The sequence below is a fragment of the Denticeps clupeoides genome, chromosome 10 (assembly GCF_900700375.1).
Source record: "Denticeps clupeoides chromosome 10, fDenClu1.1, whole genome shotgun sequence".
Classification (NCBI taxonomy): Eukaryota; Metazoa; Chordata; class Actinopteri; order Clupeiformes; family Denticipitidae; genus Denticeps; species Denticeps clupeoides.
The window spans coordinates 18,677,992-18,698,392 of NC_041716.1; the positions used below are offsets into that span (position 1 = coordinate 18,677,992).

At 45.4% G+C, this 20,401-nt stretch overlaps 4 protein-coding genes across 4 annotated transcripts in view; 1 reads left to right on the plus strand and 3 right to left on the minus strand.

The window, feature by feature from the left end:
* slc35h1 (solute carrier family 35 member H1) overlaps nt 1-3,785 on the minus strand; it is a 36,063-nt gene extending 32,278 nt beyond the window's left edge. The window contains exons 1-10 of the mRNA XM_028993439.1: nt 3,543-3,785; nt 3,156-3,341; nt 2,925-3,075; nt 2,354-2,417; nt 2,190-2,262; nt 1,843-2,011; nt 1,539-1,622; nt 768-943; nt 534-663; nt 330-465 (exon numbers count right to left, since the gene is read on the minus strand). Of these exons, the coding sequence (XP_028849272.1) occupies nt 330-465; nt 534-663; nt 768-943; nt 1,539-1,622; nt 1,843-2,011; nt 2,190-2,262; nt 2,354-2,417; nt 2,925-3,075; nt 3,156-3,266 (1,094 nt within the window). The 5' untranslated portion in view covers nt 3,267-3,341; nt 3,543-3,785. The remainder of the gene's footprint in view (nt 1-329; nt 466-533; nt 664-767; nt 944-1,538; nt 1,623-1,842; nt 2,012-2,189; nt 2,263-2,353; nt 2,418-2,924; nt 3,076-3,155; nt 3,342-3,542) is intronic.
* Nucleotides 3,786-4,453: 668 nt separating this feature from the next.
* Nucleotides 4,454-5,473, plus strand: taf13 (TATA-box binding protein associated factor 13). The gene has a single exon (XM_028994378.1). The coding sequence runs from the start codon at nt 4,604-4,606 to the stop codon at nt 4,976-4,978; it is 375 nt and encodes a 124-aa protein (XP_028850211.1). The 5' UTR covers nt 4,454-4,603; the 3' UTR covers nt 4,979-5,473.
* A 401-nt stretch (nt 5,474-5,874) lies between these two features.
* Nucleotides 5,875-7,989, minus strand: tnnc2.2 (troponin C2, fast skeletal type, tandem duplicate 2). The gene is made up of 6 exons (XM_028993232.1): nt 7,882-7,989; nt 7,075-7,126; nt 6,841-6,984; nt 6,648-6,762; nt 6,433-6,569; nt 5,875-6,336 (listed from the first exon to the last, which is right to left on the minus strand). The coding sequence occupies exons 1-6, from the start codon at nt 7,882-7,884 to the stop codon at nt 6,305-6,307; spliced, it is 483 nt and encodes a 160-aa protein (XP_028849065.1). The 5' UTR covers nt 7,885-7,989; the 3' UTR covers nt 5,875-6,304.
* Nucleotides 7,990-9,508: 1,519 nt separating this feature from the next.
* On the minus strand, nt 9,509-14,353 carry LOC114797871 (troponin C, skeletal muscle). Its single transcript, XM_028993119.1, has 6 exons — nt 14,260-14,353; nt 12,487-12,541; nt 12,259-12,402; nt 12,033-12,147; nt 10,108-10,244; nt 9,509-9,961 (listed from the first exon to the last, which is right to left on the minus strand). Exons 1-6 carry the CDS (start codon nt 14,260-14,262, stop codon nt 9,930-9,932), a joined length of 486 nt encoding a protein of 161 aa, XP_028848952.1. The 5' UTR covers nt 14,263-14,353; the 3' UTR covers nt 9,509-9,929.
* Nucleotides 14,354-20,401: the final 6,048 nt, after the last annotated feature.

The following is a 20,401-nucleotide window of genomic DNA, read 5'->3' on the forward strand; positions in this document are numbered from 1 at the left end:
TTTATTTTGAATAAATTTATTTTAAACATTTGAAAAAATAATTTATTTAAAAAAAAAAAAAAAAAACACACAGCTCATCATCTGTTGTGTTTTAAGTAAGGCCACTTCAGATTTGGTCCAATGAATGTGTAAAAGGTGAAAGTTCATGAAGGGTCTAGGAAAGGCCACAGCAGATTTTTTTATTGTGACGCTACATGTGCAGTGGCACCAAACGCCGGGTGGGTGAAATGATGGCCTGTATCTGATGTTTGGTCAATGTGACCCAACGCCATCATGGGTCATAGTCCTGATAGCTCCTCTACTGAGGAGATCAAAGTGGAGCACGTCATAATTGTTGTTGTGCCCAGTAGAGAACCTCTTGTTCCTCCTCCTCCTCCTCTTCTTCTTCATTATTTCGTTGAAGAAGTGGAAGCTCCATGTCAGTAGTGCCTTTGCTAGACGTCGGTCTCAACGAAGAGGTGTTACCTTTAAATAGAAAATGCAAATCTGACACTTGCTGTTCCACAATGTGAGAACCCACCATCCAGCTTTACCTTTGGAGGAACACGTCTTTAGGCCTACGTGCAAGGAGATGCCACACAGGCATACGACAAAGCCGAGCCAGTTAATGCTGCTCATCTTGTCTCCCATAAACTCTGCAGCGAGCACCAAAGTGCACACTTCCTGGAGCACAAGTGGATAAAGGGGCGATTAAAGACAGGACCGATATGAACATATATGGGACAGGACTCGGTGTGAAATAAGGTTGGATGATGAGTTGGCCTCACCTTGAAAATCCCAGCAATGGACAGAGTGAGGCTGGATGTGCGGGAGACCAGCAGGAACTCGGAGAAGCCGAGTCCAAACGCCAGGGTCCCTCCCACAGAGAGGGTTAGCAGCGAGTATAGCACAGGGGACACGCTGCCCACGCGAAAAAGCTTTTCTGAGCTACACAGACTCAAACCTGATCGCAGAGGAAACCGACAACACATAATTAGCAGAAGATTGGTCCAAATAAATATTGTGACAATGCAGAGGGAACTAGACAAAATGATCCCTGCATACTGCTACCCTGTTTAAATGTTTTACAGTAATATATTACTAGAGAATATAAAAGGATGGTAGTAGCCTGGTAGCAAAGACACTTGCCTCTGAACCAGAAGACCAGAAAGTCCCAGGTTCAAACCCCACGTACTACCATTGTGTCCCTGAGCAAGACACCAGGGGGGAGTGTCCCTGTAACTACTGATTGTAAGGCGCATGGAATAAAGTACATGCCTCAAACACATTTCGGGCTGCACCAGTACAGTTTTATGGGTATCTGAGTCAATCATCCACGTGTTTTGGACAAAATGTGCAATAAAATCACATAAACCAAAAAATGTGAAATAAATGACACTATTAAGCCCCCAGGGAAATGTTCCATTGAAACCACATATACTGGATAGAAAAACAACAATAGCACCATGCTCATGCTACTTAGACACTTTAACAACCCTAACCCTGGTGTGAGAGAACTGTGCATCATGATTTATGTAGTTCTATGAATGTGCTTTTACCTTCATTGTACAGGAACAGCGGGAAAAGCCCAATGAACATTAAGGGCTGCAGATGATACATGGTGTCAATTGGATTCTGAAGACCTGGGACAGGGCGAGGGGGAGAAAAAAAAGAAAAAATACACATACATTCTTGCAATACAGCACAAGACACTTAAATAAATACAGTATATAACAACTGCAATTTATGTTAGAAGACTTTTCATTACGCATCTAAATTACTGGAACGCATTTTTCACAGAAATGGATCTCAGCCACATGCCGCACGTGTGGCGGCATCTTAGTCCAGGCTTCTGTCACTAACCCAGTTCAGCTTTCTGCATCAGCAGCTGTGTCAGCGTCCAGCGGATGCCACCAAGGAAAGACGCCATCAGGACCAGAATGAAGCCCTCCAGGTTGAACTGCGTAGACTCATATGTGAACATAAACAGGCCACTTGCAATCAGCAAGACCACCAGTATGAGGGATGGATTCTGTGAAAATACCATGGAAACAAATTTTAATAAAGTGCAAAACTATACATACAAATTTGTTCCAACTGTAAAAGACATTCCCTTCATTAAAACCACTACTCTAAAGACATAGCATTTTCTCTGAGACAATTATTCTGTCACAATTTTCTTTTCTGTAGCCATTTAGAGAACATCTCACCGGCTCCTCCAATTTGAACACCAGAGAGAAAAACAAGATGAAGAGGACGGCTGAAGACTTGGTCATAGTGTACCTAGAGGAGATTAAAATGCACCTCAATAGCACATCACCATGGGGCTCAGCACTCTCATTAATGAATATTAATTTACATGCCTACAACTTACAAACTGATTGTGATGAAAAGGAAACTCCAGTTTGATAATCCAATATCAAGTACAGTTGCAAGAGCTGAAGAACAAAGAAAGCTGTTAGATAACAAAACTCCATCCATTCATACATTATAATTCCACAATACATAAATCTGTTTATTCCGCCCCCCCCCCCCCCAATCAAGAGTTGCAGTTTTTACTATGTAGTATGTAGCTAAAACACCATAAAATCTCCATGCATAAATCTCTCTATATACAATCAACTAATTTATATATAAAACAAATTGATACCTTATCATGTAATTGGTTGTGTGAATTAAAAAAAGTACATCTACTGCTTTGTTTTAACAAATTTTTAAGAGTAAAGATTTTGGTACATTTTTTGTTCACATTAGAACAAAGACCAATAAAGGCTACACTACAGCTCGAAATATCTGCCGAATCAGCAGGAAAAACTGAGGTTCATCCCGGGCAGAGGTTCATGCCGCAAGCAGCGTGGACTTCGGCCCGTTTCCACGCGACCTCAGGATTCCCGGTGAGATAACGGCGGCCGTGAAGGCCACGTCAGGAGCTGATGGTACTCCACCCGTCGGGGCCACTTTGTAGAGGTAGGCCGGCCAGCCCAGCACGACCCGGGGCTTCCCCTGCCAGTGGTGCAGGACGCAACGGGCCAGAGCCGAGAAGCAAAATATAATGACGAGGTGGACCAGGGTCATGAAGAGAGGGAAGTGGAAGCCCTGCAAGCCAGAAGAGATGCTTACAGGCATGTCCCGACTCGTGCAGCCATTCTCTCAAGGTGTCGTGCGTTTAGACGGACCTTCATGAGCCACTTGTTGTAGAAAGTGATGCCGATGGAGAAGGCGTAGTAAAACAGCACCAAGCCCAGGCCGCGGAGCGCCCGGAAGAAGAAGTGCAGCGGGCAGCCCATGCCCGTCCCCGCCCCAAGTGGGATTCACTCGGCTCCGCCACCTCCGCCCGCGCCAGCGGCCTCGCACGGTCCCATCTGAAACGAAACGAAGCCCGGGTCAGCCGGTCCGAACGGCCGTCCACACGGCGGTGCTAGGCCTGTCGGCCATGAAACTTTACCAGTTTAACATTCGCCCACCGCATCTGACCAGCGCGCCCTTACTCGGGACAGCTAGCGTTGCGCGGCCATCTGTTTCGGGCGCGATCACAACTCACACGACGCAAACCAACTACAAACCTGTGGCTCGCTAGCGTGATCGGAGCCACGCGTCCATGTTTACACGTCGCTGCGGTACAGATCCAGGCGCAGTTCTGGCCAGGGGCGTCCCCGCGGTACAATAACAGGGCGTTTTAGGTAAACTGCCACCCTGCTCGCCGCCAGTTCTTGTAGACGGGCTGGATCCGTGTTGCCAGGTCTGCGTGAAAAATACAACCCAAAAATAAAACTAACCTCGAAATGTCCTCCCACAACCTTTTACCGAATTCTGTACTCACGTTACACATATATGATGACGAGGGCGATCGGGTGGGTTTATGGGTGTGGTCGGGCTGTTTTGTGGTGGTAGCAGCCAAGTGGAAAACACACTCGCACATTTACTACCGTTGTGTCCCTGTGCAAGACACTTAACCCTGAGTGTCTCAATGGGGACTGTCCCTGTCACTACTGGTTGTAAGGAGCTCTGGATAAGGGCGTCTGATAAATGCCGTAAATGTAAAATGTAAACGTGTATTAGTGAGGAAAGGTAGATGAGGATGATAAGGTTTGTTACAACAATTAGATTTTCATATTCAGTTACTTAACAATGTTATTTTATTTTATTAAGACTAACATAATCATCTTATATGAATGAACGCAAATGCCAAATCGTCAACATCTACAGGAAATATTAAGACTCAAACAGTTTTAAGCTTAAAACAAAGACCTGGCAACACCGAGCTGATAAAAGTTGCCATGGAACGATTGACTACACGTCGTGACGTGTAACTTTCACTGAGAAGATTTACAGCACTCGAGTCATATTTTGTAGCGTTTAAAGACTGGATTGGGTTACGAAAAACTGCTCTGAGATCAGTGAACAAGATGCCGAATCGGACCACGGGCAGTTCTCCTCCTGTCCTAGAGGTGGCGATAGAGGCATATAAGTACTAAACCAAACACACGCGGTAACGCAGAAGAAAGGCCTTCTTCGCTTGTTGTGTGCTTGGGTGCTTCTGGGACCTTCTTAGAACATTTTCTCCAGCACCGACCGCGAAATCTGAGCTCCGTTCGCGGCGTTAACCGATCCAGGGGTCTCCGGCATGGCGGACGAGGAGGACGATCCTGGCTTCGACGAGGACTTGGACGACGGGGGAAACGGGGCGGACGCAGGCCAAGGGAAACGGAAGCGGCTGTTCTCCAAAGAGCTGCGGTGCATGATGTACGGCTTCGGCGACGACCAGAACCCGTACACGGAGTCCGTGGACATCCTCGAGGACCTCGTGATCGAGTTCATCACGGAGATGACCCACAAGGCAATGTCCATCGGGCGCCAGGGCCGCGTCCAGGTCGAGGACATTGTCTTCCTCATCCGCAAGGACCCCAGGAAGTTCGCCAGAGTGAAGGATCTGCTCACGATGAACGAGGAGCTGAAGAGAGCCCGCAAAGCGTTCGACGAGGCCAACTATGGCTCGTAAAAAAACTTATCCGCGGTAAACGCGCCGGTGACGAGTTCAACGCAGCATCTCTAACGCCTGAGTCGCTTTTAAACGCTTTTTTTTTTTATCAAAGATCTTTCCAATGTACTTTCTCTGTTGCCAATAAACCTGTTTTGCGGTGGTTTCTGTGAGATGAGCTGAAACTCAACGGCAGTTGGAATTCTGATTTTAAAATATGTCGCCATGGAACGAAATAGCTGTCATCTGATCTCGCTGCTGTAAAGTAAATCAAGATTTACAGCAGTAAGTTGAACTCGTTAGATTAACCCATTTTTAGCCATGGCTACAGGGTTTAAAGTACTTTGCTCTTAGAATTCAACCAAAGCTGTTGATTCTATGTCATATAATATCTTGTCTAATATCCGAGTGACGGGACCCATTTGCCTTTTGCTTTGTTAGGATCTAGTAATTGTTTGGCTCCTAATCGTGTACCCCAGAGCACCAACATTAGGAAATAAATGCAAATTCCTGGCGTTTGCTGTTTGGCTATCTGTCACCTGATGATACTCCCACATTACAAAGTGAAGTGATTGTCACATGTGATGCACAGCACACGGTGCACACAGTGAAATTTGTCCTCTGCATTTAACCCATCACCCTGAGTGAGCAGTGGGCAGCCATGACAGGCGCCCGGGGAGCAGTGTGTGGGGACGGTGCTTTGCTCAGTGACACCTCAGTGGCACCTTGGCAGATCGGGATTCGAACCGGCAACCTTCTGATTACGGGGCCGCTTCCTTAACCGCTAGGCCACCATTATGGTGTAATGACAGCATTGCCATTAAAGACCATTTGGGAGAAGGAAAAGGAAAAAAAAAATCCATAAGGTTTATTGATGTTCCTCAGATCAAAACCATAAAGACCACTAAAACGTTAGACCAAGTACACAATGGGCATGTCCTGTTTATTTTTATGTAATAACATGCATTTCTGGGCAGTTACAGTGAAGTGGTAGTACGTTCTGCGTTGGTCTATGCAGCAGTTACAAGCTGCCCATGTAGACTAAACCCCAGTTTTTGTGGGGTTCACGGATTTTGTGGCAGGGTGCCGCAGCCTGGCCACTCTTGGGCTTGCAATAACATGTGGGCCACACTGCAAGGCAGCAGTGAAGCCAGAGAGCCTGAGTGACCGTCACCCGGGGGGCAGTCTGTCTGTTGAGGTGGTCTAGCTGAGTCGAGGTGGAGTGGAGGGAGCGAGGCCGGCAGGCGACGGGCCAGTTGGTGAGGAGGGCAGAGGTCATGGGTGAGTCAGTATGAGTGCTGTGGACAAGGGGTCATAGGGTGAGAGGAATGTCCATGAGTCTCTGTTTTACTGCACGTTCTCCATCATCTTCAGGAATTCTGCAAAGAAAAAATGAAAAGAACGACAGAAACGTGAAACAGTGAACATCTACGTCAAAAATATGTCAATATTCCAAAAATAGAAACTGTATATACCATCAAAGTCCAGCATGCCATCAGAGTTTTTGTCACCATCCTTGAGCAGCTCATCGATCTCGTCCTCTGTGACTGACTCGCCGGTGCTGCGAATGATCTCGGCGAACTCTTCTCTGTCGATGTAGCCGTCAGCGTTCCTGCGGGAACACAACAACGTTTTAAAGTGCACTTTAATGTCCACATCACGCCAGAAACGCATGCGTGAAGGAACGTACTTGTCAAACACACGGAAGCATTCCGCCAGCTCCTCCTCGCTCTTGCCGGCCTGGTCTTCCTTTAGCAGTCTCACCATCATGACCAAGAACTCCTCGAAGTCGATGGATCCGCTGCCTGAGACGAGACATTACAACACAATCGCACACAACGAGGAGACTGTTCTGTACAATGACAGTTCGAGATTTTACACACCGTCCTCATCGACCTCCTCGATGATCTCCTCCAGCTCCTCTCTGGTCGGGTTCTGGCCCAACATCCTCATGACAGTACCCAGCTCCTTGGTGCTGATGTCGCCGCCACCATCAGTGTCAAACATGTCGAAGGCAGCCTTGAACTCTGATGTTGGTGAGAGTTTATAGCGGTGATTAAACTACTGGACTGGTGTTATTACACGTTTGAGGGCAGTGATGATGGTCGGGAACTCACCAGCGAGCATCTCCTCGCTCAGATATGAACGAGCCTCCTGCTGCGCGTCAGTCTGCAAAAAGACACCAATCAATAACGTTCAGAAACTGGACAAAAACATGTTTATCATATTCGAAATATACATACACACACACACACACTTCTATAGCCAACCAAATTCTATATCTATCCTTATATATATATATATATATATATATATATATATACACACACACACACACACACACACACACACACACATGCACACACAGAATTGGGTTGGCTATAGAAGTAGATTAGGTAAATCGATAGATTCGTCTTTGATAAACATCTTTGATGAATAGAATATTTAATAACATTTGATAATTTGGTGTATGGAAATGTGAATTTATGCATAAAACGTTGAGCAACACATATGGGTGGCAATAATCTACGACTATTTTAAGGCTCAACAAATGATCTCCTCTGGCAGGGACTGTAGATTGGAATTCTGAAATACAATCCCTGGAATGTGTTGCCTAAGCATGTAATCCACATACGCAAATTTGAGCCATTCCCCTGCCTCTATAACCACTGACTTCTTTTAATAAAAAAGAAACACGCCATACATGCCTAAGATGCAACAAATAATTTTACTTTTCATTTTCTCTAGTTGCAGCACTAGGGATTAATTTAAAATATTCTCGCCTCTGTCCTGAAATCAGATGTCCTCTAACATGAAAAAAACCTTAATAGACATTTTATGGAGGATATCGATATTTTTCACCATTTCTCTACACATGCGATTATAAAGCCATTAGGTTTTGACTGTGTGATCTCTGTCCTTACCATGGTTTGTGTGACCTGTTCCCCCTAATATCCACGATAAGCCCAAAAGGAGTGGTCAATCCGCCTGCACCTCAACAGAAAGACTAGACATCTAGTGAGAGTTGAGAGAGATTTAAAACTGGTCACTGGAGACCCGCCCCCCTGGCCTCCAGATTTAGAATCCTGAACTTTTAGGGTTCTGAGGCACCCACAAGCCAATCGAAATTTCTAGTGGAGATGTTGGAAGCTGTGTAAAACTTCTTCATAAGAAATAAACATACTATGAATAATTTAATAATCAAAAAAAGTTCTAAAACTGAACAGAGATTTGTTGTTAATTTGTTACAGCATTAAATTAATTTAATTAATCAATTAATATATTAATTTTATGAATTAATAATACACTTTCTATCAGATGTGCATATATTTTTGTCAGGACAAGGAGACCATCTTTATAAAATTATAAATATTTTTATGATGACCTTGGAAACAAAAGAGCCTATAATCTATGACAGCATAATACTTACTATTCATTACTTACTATTCAATACTTACTATTTAAATTTCAAGACAAAATATGTTTACTCGAGAACAAAAAAAAAAAAGTAAACTCTAATCTTTAAGAAAAGTTTGTGAAGTGTGAATATAGCTATAGGGGTCTTGAGATTTCACAGAAAGAAACTCTAACCCCGGGGAAAAGTGCTGCAGTGCAGAAACCGCACGGCGCCCCAAATAGCGGATAATTTAACACTATAAGAGGCTGCTCACCCCTCCCGCCCCCCCGGGGCACGGATTCAACGTCAGTGCAGGTCATTTTGCACCGAGGACCAGGTCTGGAGCTCCTTGTATGGTGGCTCTTTCCTGAGTGGGGGGGGAATAAGAGTGGGGACTGGGGAAGGGAGGTACAGGACGCGAGTTGGGGGGAGCATTTCGGGGGAAGGGGGTGAAGCAGGCAAGCGTTCTTAAAGAAGGGTTTTAGGAGGTTATGCTCTCTGAAAGCATTGACGGAAGCTAGACATGCCAGCAATTTTTTAATGATGCTCTGAAGATGTTCACTCTATTGCCATGGCGACTGCATCTTTCCTGGAAAATATGCAAGAGGACTGGCCAGAAAGATATTATTTTGCCCCCTTTTTCCTCAAATTGGATAAAAATTGTGTTTGCAATTTTATGTTGCATGCTTTCAGAATTCTGATGGGATCAGAAGTCTTTTCCCTTGGTAAGTACTATTCGGTATAAGGAAAAGGGATAATTGTTGTAATTTTGAGAGATGACAAGCAAGAGCTTCAGTGAAGAAGAGGCAATAAGAAGAATTCTGTCAGTTAACATTCACCTCCTGTGTGTGTGGGCCACCTCACGGATATAAAAACCTTTCTGGCAAGAAACATGATCACCACGTACTGCAGCAGGAGAAATCACATGCCCCCCCCTCCATGCGTCCTCTATTTCCTTTCAAAGCAAGAAATCTGCACAGGTACAATCCTACTGCTAATGCCAAAAAACAACATTTGTAATTCTGTCTACATTATTGGATGATAAATTGAATGTTATTGATGACAGTGACTTGCGGGCCACATGGCATGCTCAAGGTAGGCTACTAATCTGAATTGTTCAGTCGCTATAACAACAAGACAATGAGGCAATGGTGTGCAGAGGCAAAAAAAATTGAAGGAGGTTTATTTTGAAATGTTCTGCACAGGGTTGGGTGGGAAACTAGAGAACATAAGGGTTGAAGAAGTGGGGGATGGTGGTGGACTGTGTCTGCTGAAGCAGCAGGTGTATGGGGTCATGGAGGAAGACGGGGCAAGACAGCTGATGAAAGGGTCTTGGAGACGGAGGGGGTGTTGGGGGTGCTCTTTAAAAGGATCCAGTGGATATTTATAGAGTTCCGCTGAGCCACGTCCGTGCAGGAGTTGTCCACCCACCACCCAATTTCAAATAACCATAGAATTTCATACAAATGGCGTGAAACCATCTCCTTAGCTACATTCATCTTGCTGTGTGGTTTTTCCTTCACCCGAGAGTCAGGTCTGCAGAACAGAAATGTGCTGAAGGAATGTTGATACTCTTCACTGAATGTTCTCCATCATTTTGAGAAACTCTGACAAAGAAAAAAGACATTGCCATGCTGAATGTTAATGCATTTTTACAAAAGAGTGCTATAAATGCTGAATATTGTATATTGAAATAAATGAGTAATATGTGGCTGAATAAATATGAAATCCTGTCAATGTGCATTTATGTTACCATCAAAATCGATTTTGCCATCTTTGTTTGTGTCTGAGTCAGCCATGAGTTCGTTGATTTCTTCGTCTGTAACAGGTTCTCCAGTCGAATGAAGGATGTCCTCAAACTCTTCACGGTCAATAAAGCCATCTCCATTCCTGTGTTCGATACCAGAGATTAGCATGCAAGCATCAAACACATTTGGGAGCCGAGATGGATGAGCTCATGTCTTGGAATTCATCCTAGATTTCCATTGTATTACACTAAGGGAAAGGGGTGAAATTAAATGATTCTAGGATGAAATACACGACATAATAAAGTTTTAATAAATGGAATAAAGTAAATGGCACAGGGGACTGGAACATAAACAGACATGTGCAAGGTCTGCACTGAACAGGAACAGTGGACATAGTAGTAGTAGTCGCCTATGAACCAGAACACCCAGTTTCAAACCCCACTTACTAGTGATGTGATGTGAAGTGATTGTCACAATTGATACAAAGCAGCACAGCACACGGTGCACACAGTGAAATTTGTCCTCTGCATTTAACCATCACCCTGAGTGAGCAGTGGGCAGCCATGACAGGTGCCCGGGGAGCAGTGTGCACCTCAGGGGCACCTGGCCGGATTGGGATTCGAACCGCCAACCTTCTGATTACGGGGCCGCTTCCTTAACTGCTAGGCCACCACTGCCCCAAACAGCAGAGCTGCATTGGCTGCAGAGCTGCATTGGCTGCTTTGTGTCCCTGAGCAAGACACTTAACCCTAAGTTGCTCCGGGGGGGGACTGTCCCTGTACCTGATTGTAAGTGATAAATGATGTAAATGTAAATGTTGTACATACTTTCGCATACTTTTGCATACAAATCATGAGTCACACAAGAGTGATGGAGGGAATATCTTAAATATGAAATACGATGGATAAGTGAGGGTAATGAGGGCAGTGATATGGTGTCACCGGGTGAGCCAAGGACAACCTAATGTTCTCAAGCAGCATTTTGTTTTATGGAACATGAAAGATGACATTAGCAGCATTGACGTCAGGCTTGAAAAGTGTTGATTTGTGGCAAATTGAAAAAAAGATTGGATGAGAAATCGATGTTTTCACATTCCACAGTTTGGAGCTGATGGTGTGGACATCTTCTGATTTTGAAGTTAAACAAGCTTGATGTGTTTTACATCTGCTGCACTAAGATTCCTCAAACTCAAAATCTTTGTGCTTCTTCAAAAGACACATGAAAAAACACCAAGTCTTCTTAGAAATCTTTCTCTGGGAAAGAATTAGCTGATACCTTGTGTCTTGTTGCTGTGTTCGGTTTTGGGTTTCTGTGAAATTGATAATCAATAGCATCTGTTTGGTGTAACTGATTGTTCATCCATGTCCATATAGTCCTACAAAACCCCTTTGGCCAAGTGTACCTATAAGAATGGATGGTGGTTTGAAGCCAAAGGGCTGTAAAGTCAAATAAGAAATTATTTAGATTTTCATTTTGTTTGCTCACTTTGCATTTTGTAAATTGTTAAAAAGAAATAATTTATATTTAAAAATTTAAAAGCATTCTTAGAGTTTTTGTCAAACCGGGACAAACCTTTTGCACTTTATATGTGGAGATGATTGCAGAAAATCACAGACAATGTGACAGGACACGGTCAAAAGGGTTGGATTTAAAAACCCAAAGCACCTGAGTGCTTGTGATGCCTTCAAAAGTGCCCCAGCAGGACACACACATTGTCCTGCAGTGTTACTCCATGTGACGCTGTGGTTACTGCTTGTTTTCGGCTTTTTTATCGTTTGATGCTCGGCTGCACACATTATCCCCAAAAAGCCTAGTGAGATGCTCGCCACCAACAGCAAATGACTAGTAAAGCCATCATTGTATGTAATAAACACATTGGTTGCAATTAGTTTAAGCTGCATAACCTGTTCACCTGCTCTATATGACGTACTTGTCAAACACACGGAAGCACTCAGACAACTCCTCTTCAGTTTTGCCAGCCTGATCCTCCTTCAATTGTTGCACCATCATGACCAAAAACTCTTCAAAGTCGATTGTTCCGCTACCTAAGTTGACATAATAGACATTTTTTTTTTCAAATAAATACATTACCGTTTTCATGAACCAAGTTCATGTCTACGAACAGTTGAAATGAAGTGAGAACATAACATGCTTACCATCCTCATCAACCTCCTCAATGATGGCATCCAGCTCTTCTCTGGTTGGATTCTGGCCCAGCATTCTCATCACAGTGCCCAGCTCCTTCGTGCTGATATCACCACCACCATCCGTATCGAACATGTCGAAAGCGGCCTTGAACTCTGAAATGAGGAGATGTTTCCACATGAAGTCCACATCTAAGAAGGATTCACCACAGTGGATGATTTGTAAACAAGCAGACTCACCAGCAATCATCTCCTCACTCAGGAAGGAGCGGGCGTCGGTCTGGGCATCAGTTGGCTAAAAAAAAAAGAAGAAAAAAAAAAACAGCAACTGGGACGCAGGGCAAGGATGTCATGCGACAGCTTTAACAGATTTATTCAAATATTATTCAGGCAGTTATTTTGGACTAATAAGACAAGGCTACAATGGAAGCAAATGGAGACTCAATATATCAAATATATATATATATACAAATATATACACACACACACACACACACACACACACACACACACACACACACACACACACACACACACACACACACACACACACACATATATATATATATATATATATATATATATATATATATATATATATATATATATATATATATATATATAAATATAAATATAAATAAATAAATAAATAAATAAATAAAAAAAGCAAGGTTTATCTCCTAAACAGAATATGTTTCTAATATGCTGGTATAAGATTGGGAAAATAATATTTCTTTTCTGTCTATTAGTCTATTTTAAGTAAAATCATTTTCTAAATGCTGGGCTTATAACAATAATTGAGTGACTGGTTGATGAAAGTGACCTTGACGGGAAGCTGGTGTGTCTGCAGCATGAAACTATGTGTTCAAAGCTCCTTGTATATGATTGATTACAATAAAAAAAAATGCCTTTTTAACTTTCTCTGCTGATAAAAGTCACATAGCACAATTCACAATTATTTCTTGATCTGATAGTTCTTTCCTGTACAAATTTAAAAGCTTCATACAATTAAAAACACAAATACATTTTTCTAGCACATTTTTTAAAGAAGATTTTTAACACTGTCAGCACTTTTCACTGATCATGGATGATATCTTTCTACTCCAAATTTGAAGACTACAATTGATAAATGAACAAGACAAACTGATGAAAATAGTTGACAATATGAAACCTGATGATGTCACTGCCTCTTAATATCTTTTAAATTTAAGGGTGAGCACTGACCAAACTTCTGATGGAGTCAAAAAATAGCTTCCTTTTTTCAAAGTCTGTCTGTTAGTCTTTGCTGTCTATTTATGGAATCTAATCAGAACCAGATACAAATACCCAGCATGCTTTGCAAACCACCTCAGTTTGCTTTAAATATAGAGAAAAACACTTTCCCATTTTCCACATTTCTTGCAAAGTGAAGCTACTAAGCATATGAAGCAATGGGTAGACCACTAGTAAAAATAATTATTAACCTCACAATCTATTCAGTCAGCACCACAGGCAGCTATTTGTTCTTAGGTAATTACAATCTATTAATGCATGGCACTAACTGAACTTACAATATGTGCCTAAACCCATTCCAATTTTCCTGTCTGAGTGATCTTTGACATTTGGAAACTGTAGAACACTTGCCGCAAAAGCCTGTAATTTGGCCAACTAATGGCCAATAATGGAATTTTATTGTCTAGTAATAAGAGTAATTTTCCAAAATGGTCCATTCACTTTGGATCCCTGTGAATGAAGCTGTTTAGATGCAGAATAATCAATATTTAACTTTTTAAAGCCTTCAAACCCAACTGCCAGTGGGTGTGTTTGAACGCCATGAAGCAAATTAAATCTAGGAAAATAATTGTCCGTTACAGCTTGAGGACCAGCGCCCTCCAATAATCCATGCATCTCTACCAAGAGCTTTAAAATAGCCAAATCTGTCCACTGAACACAGCAGTTCCATTGTTTACCCCAACCAATGACAATTCCTGTCTTTCATCCCCCCTATGCTGGAAGAATCCAAAAGGTTCTTACCATGCTGATGAACTTTTCTGAATGAGTTAGAGAAATGTGACTCCCAATGCTGCCTCCCCAATAAAGAGTCAACAGACAAAGAACTTTCCCAATAAATATCTGGACATCTATTAGATTTTTTTTGCAAAAAAAAAAAATTAAAAATCATGATTGGGCCAGATGCTCAAGTGCAGGATGGTATCAACCAATCAAACCACAGCTTTAAGAATGAAACCCCACCCCTTTGCTTAGGCTAAAATCCTTTGCAACCACATCATCTCCCCCGGGCACCTTCTGCTAGCCCCATATTTAGCAAAGGACAAGACAGCCTGCCTCAATGACATTTAACAGGAAAAAAAGTAACACAAAAACCTATCAAAAGGTTAATTTGGCAGCAAATCAATTAAGTGTCTACCAATAGATGCAGACTAATTCTCTCCCCACTCCCCCACCCTCTTTCTACCAGCACTGGAGGAGTAGAATGACCTGTGACCACATGCTTCCCCTCTTTATCTGTCAGTCAGTCTGTCTGACAGGATATTTATCTTCATCCAGAAGTCATGACACCTTAGAATGTCCAAATAAATGATCAGCATCAAAATAAAAAAACACTGTAAAATGTATGTGCTTTACTTGTAAATACAGTGAAAGCTGAACCTGTTTGAGTTTCAGTTCAAAGCATTTTACGAATTCTCCACATATAGTATAAGGGATCCATGAATGTCTATTATGTTTTTAGACAATTCTTTGCTCCTCCTCTCAAAGTTTGCTCTCATGACTGCAGCACAACAAGTGACCTTGCGTCCATCTCCTCACCATTCATTTTCTCGCCTGATCTTATTTCGTGTTATAATCCTTCAAGCTCTTGAGTTACATTGGCTTTGCAAATATATATATTCCCTAGGCTAAGCCTCAACATGGCATGGAAGGACCTAATAAAACTGAACACAGACCAGCGGCAGAATCAAAACCAAAAGCAAATGCTGGTTTATAATAAAATAATAATCAGACAGCACTCAACACTCAATATTAAAATGGATCATGTATGTGCCCTCAACCAGTAGGTCTTCACATAATAGTTTAATAGTTTAATATGTTCATAACATGCACAGGTTGTGAAAGATACCAAAGGGTATCTGTTTTTATAATCACTCCTTTGTCCAAATCCTCATTTTAAAGAAAGGAGGCCGCAGTTTCAGCATACAAAGCCATTTTGCTAAAGAGTAGTAACAGATCACCTGGTACCTGTACAGGTCACCTTGATTTGTAACAAAATTGCAAGGACGATAAACATTGTAAAATGGCTGTAAATGAGGAACAGCCTGCCCAGTCTGGTTAACCCTGTTCCTTTTCAAAAGTAAAAGTGGAATTGTTCTGTATATTCATACAAAGAGATTGTGTTTCCACGCTAGTATATATTGTTAGTACAAGCTACCCCAAAGGCTACACTCAGATGCCACTTTATACAGACCTCTTTAATGTTTTAATCAAGGCCTTCGGATTAATATATCTAAACTTTGAATTTCAATACTTCATTCATTTCATCCACAGACCATTAAAACAAAACAAAGCACCACTTAATTCACCATTTAGGACTGTGTATGTATATGAATGTGTATACATAATTTAAGCATCATCTTTGTTCCAAAAGTGGTTCCTAGTGGTTAAGGAAGCAGACCCATGATAAACCTATAAAATGTCAAGACAGTTTCCATTGTGAGTTTTCTGTGTAGAAGGTGAGAGTGAAAAAGAACTAAAGCAGATTTTTCTATCAGTGCTGGAGAATATAACCTAATGGTGTTCATTCTCTTGGTCTCATGCTCAATGCTCAATATGCTTTAAAATATAGAATGACAAAAGAAGAGCATGGCCAGCTGTTTTTCACACTCTTGTCTGTGGTATGGCGATGGCAGTAATTACAGGAATTTCTGTCTTATGGCACAATGTCACACACCATGGTGACCATGCTCTAGCCTAACTCACTCACCTTCCTACACCCCAATGTCTCAAGTTCTCTTTTCTGTTCTCCATTCTCAGCTTCTCGTCTTTGACAGCTAAGGTTGCACATTTAACTAGAAGCTTAGAAACAGTCGATACTCCCTGTATGGCTCTACAGCCTGGTCTACAGATATTTGTTCTCCATTCCTTTCGAACAACTCATTTATCGTTCATGAAAAGCCATAAAGAGTGAAAGCAACAGCTGCTTCCTCACTCTCTGTTCTCTGCATCTCCTTTACAATGTCTCTCTCTCTCTTCATCTCTTCCTCGCTCTCTTGTTTTTCTCGGCACACTCCTCCCCTTTTCCTCACTCTATTCTTGGACATTCTTTGGAAGAGCAGCTGGAACCATGGGACCAACCAAGGACATTCTCAAACTATATAAGGTGTGGGGAGGTGTCTCTCCCCTCCTTTTGCCACCTCCTTTCTTCAGTCTCTTCTGTCTGTTCATTAGCCAGCATTAGATTCCCAAACAGGCACTGGTGGTGTAGTGGTCAGAGGAGGTCTAATGAGCTAGCGGGGCAGTGGTGGCCTAGCGGTTGAGGAAGCGGCCCCATAATCAGAAGGTTGCCGGTTCGAATCCTGATCCGCCAAGGTGCCACTGAGGTGCCACTGAGCAAAGCACCGTCCCCACACACTGCTCCCCGGGCGCCTGTCATGGCTGCCCACTGCTCACTCAGGGTGATGGGTTAAATGCAGAGGACAAATTTCACTGTGTGCACCGTGTGCTGTGCTGCTGTGTATCACATGTGACAATCACTTCACTTCACTTTCATGAATGCAACTCCTACTCGCTAGACATATTTTAAATTATTAACATAAAGGAAATAAAAATTACTAGGCTGGATTGCCTAGACATAGAGACCTATGAAAATGTTTGGAAACCACTCTTAATCTTGGGATTTTTGTTGGTTGAACAACTTCCTTTTAATTTTAGATTAGATTCAACTTTATTGTCATTACACATGTACAAGTACAGGGCAACAAAATGCAGTTTAGGTCTAACCAGAAATACAATAAGTGTCAGGATTGCCTGCAGCTGGGCTCCACACCGGAATCCAATCCTGACGCCCCATAAATGCCGGAAGTTTCCGCCCGCTCGGGGTCGCTGGCATTTTCGTGAACTTCAGTTGGTCACACTGTTTATAATTTGAGTTCTGGCAATCGCCACACGCCTACGGGTTAGTTTTAGTTTATCTGTGTTTAAGTTAAATCGTTTTCGGCCACCGCGCCATTGTTTATTTGAGTTTATTGTTTGTTTATAAATAAAACCCCCTTCCCAGAATGTCAGACCTCTGCGCTTCCTTCCCTCGTAAGTCCGTAGACGTGACAGAATGCCAGCGACCCACCCAAAAGCTGGCAAGGCTCCCCGTGGACTGGGACGACACGGACGACGACGAGAGCACGGGAGACGAGAGTTGGGCTCCGCCCATCGTGCCAGTCTGCGATCGTCGCAAGGTCCGTGGGGACCCACGTCACTTCCAGGGGGGTGAGAAGCGGCAACAACAACAACGGCGGCGTTCCTCCAGCGAGGAGGTGGGCAGCCTCCAGCCCGAATGGCCAGAGTACTGCCCATGGGAGCTTATCGCGCCATGGGTCCAGGATGTCCGCAGGGTGGACGACCCTTGGAGTCACCGGTGGGAGGACACGGATGACGAAAGCGATGATGACGTGGATTTTCGGTGGGCGGTCGGTGCCGGGATGGCTCCGCCCAGCGTGCGCGTCCGAGATCATCGCGGCGTCCGTGATGACCCATGTGACTTCCGGGGGTACGAGGTGGACACGGACGACGACCAGGATGACGCCGTTTGGGCAGTCGGTGCCGGGATGGCTCCGCCCATCGCGCCCATCCAGGATCGTCACGAGGTCCGTGGAGACCCACGTCCCTCCCAGCAGTGTGAGGAAAGCTGGTGGAAGAGGGCGACGGGAGGTCGCCAGCAAGCAACTGCGCTGCCGGGACTGCCTCGCAGGGAATCCTCCATTCCTGCTCCAGTCGCCGACCCGCCTTCCCTCTGCCCGGACGTTCCCCAGCGAAATGGCAGCGCAGCACCAGCGTCCACACCTGCTGGAGAAGACGTCCACCCCCCTCCACACCACACACCTACCACCATCTCCAGCGACGTGCCCAGCCCCATGTGGGACAGCCCAATTGTCCCGGGACCCTTCAGTGGGGCAGCAGACACAGACGAGATCACTACCATCCTCACGTGTCTGACTGGATCAGCATGGGGCTGGAGCACAACCCTCTGGCAGCAGGGAGAGACAGACAGGAGTTTTCGGGACTTCCAACAGAGACTGAGGGCGGAGTTTGATCGGCCTGAGCCAGGGATCGAACTCTGCCCCTCCACCACATCCAGTGCCAGTCAGGATCCGGGGCAAGAAGACCCAGCACTGGTGGGCGACAAGAAGGTCGCTCCTCCCGAGATCCTGGCTGTGCCCCCTGAGGAGGTCCCGGAGAGCCCAGAGAGGGAGCCAGACGACCCTCTGTTCTGTCTGTCTCTGTCTGTGTGTGTCTGTGTGGCATATGTGTCCGTATGTCGCCCCCACTTCCCCTCTTTGTGTCCACCAGATGGCGACCCAGCCGAGGAGCCGAACCCCAGGGAGGAGGTTCCTGACCCGAATGTGCTGGTCCAAGGCGAGGTGGACAAGCCCCAAGGTACCCCTAAGTCCAGCCGGGGGGGGTGCTCCCCCAAAGAATTTTTTGGGGGGGTGCAGTTCGGGTTGGGGACTCCTCCTGAGGGGAGGGGAGGTGGGGAAGCGATGGAGCTGGGTCCTCCGGTAGCCAGTGAGGAGGGCGGGCCAGGCATGGGCCTGCGTCTGCCTCCAGAGGGGTGGAGCGCCATAGAGCCCCCGGGTAGGCATGAGGACCCAGCTGGGACAGGCAGGAAGAGGGCCTGCTTGTCCCAACGGACGCAGAAGGGGCTAGCCGGATGGTCTGGCAATGCCCCCCCCTTGGCACCAGGGCCGTGCAGCGAGAGGGGCTGCATAGTCCCAGAAGGCACCAGCCTGGGGTGCCTGGAACAGTCGCCGGAGGTTCTGGGACAATCTCCCTGCGCGGTGCAGGGGGTGACACAAGACGTGTCAGAGGGGACATGTGGAGACAGGGCCCACACGTACCCAGATGGATCGGCCCTGATTATTGTGTGCAGGTACGGGAGTCCGGGGCCGCCATGCGGGACCATGCCGGGGAGCCAGGCCGAGGGTCCGGGGCCGCCATGCGGGACCACGCCGGGGAGCCAGGCCGAGGGTCCGGGGCCGCCACGCGGGACCACGCCGGGGAGCCAGCCCGAGGGTCCGGGGCCGCCACGCCTGACCACGCCGGGGAGCCAGCCCGAGGGACCGGGGCCGCCACGCCTGACCACGCCGGGGAGCCAGCCCGAGGGACCGGGGCCGCCACGCCTGACCACGCCGGGGAGCCAGCCCGAGGGACCGGGGCCGCCACGCCTGACCACGCCGGGGAGCCAGCCCGAGGGACCGGGGCCGCCACGCCTGACCACGCCGGGGAGCCAGCCCGAGGGACCGGGTCCTCCAAGGGGAGGATACAGCAGGGCAGGAGCCCTGTGGTTGCCGCCGTCCGCCCCGCCGCCTCCACTGATGGTACTGTTGGGGCTCCGAGGACGTAGCCCTTGGAGGGGGGGCTCTGTCAGGATTGCCTGCAGCTGGGCTCCACACCGGAATCCAATCCTGACGCCCCATAAATGCCGGAAGTTTCCGCCCGCTCGGGGTCGCTGGCATTTTCGTGAACTTCAGTTGGTCACACTGTTTATAATTTGAGTTCTGGCAATCGGCACACGCCTACGGGTTAGTTTTAGTTTATCTGTGTTTAAGTTAAATCGTTTTCGGCCACCGCGCCATTGTTTATTTGAGTTTATTGTTTGTTTATAAATAAAACCCCCTTCCCAGAATGTCAGACCTCTGCGCTTCCTTCCCTCGTAAGTCCGTAGACGTGACAATAAGCAGCAAGTGCAGGATAAAGGTCAAATACGTTATGTATAGGTGATATGTACAGGAGAGGGATAAATATGAACATATTTATAAAAAAAGTGTATAGTTAGAATTCTATGTACAATGTAGTGCAATGATTATGTGCAAAAATGTGCAAGATTAGGTAGTACGGTGGTTATCAGGAGTGTATGGGGGGGGGTTCAGCAAAGGGACAGCTCTGG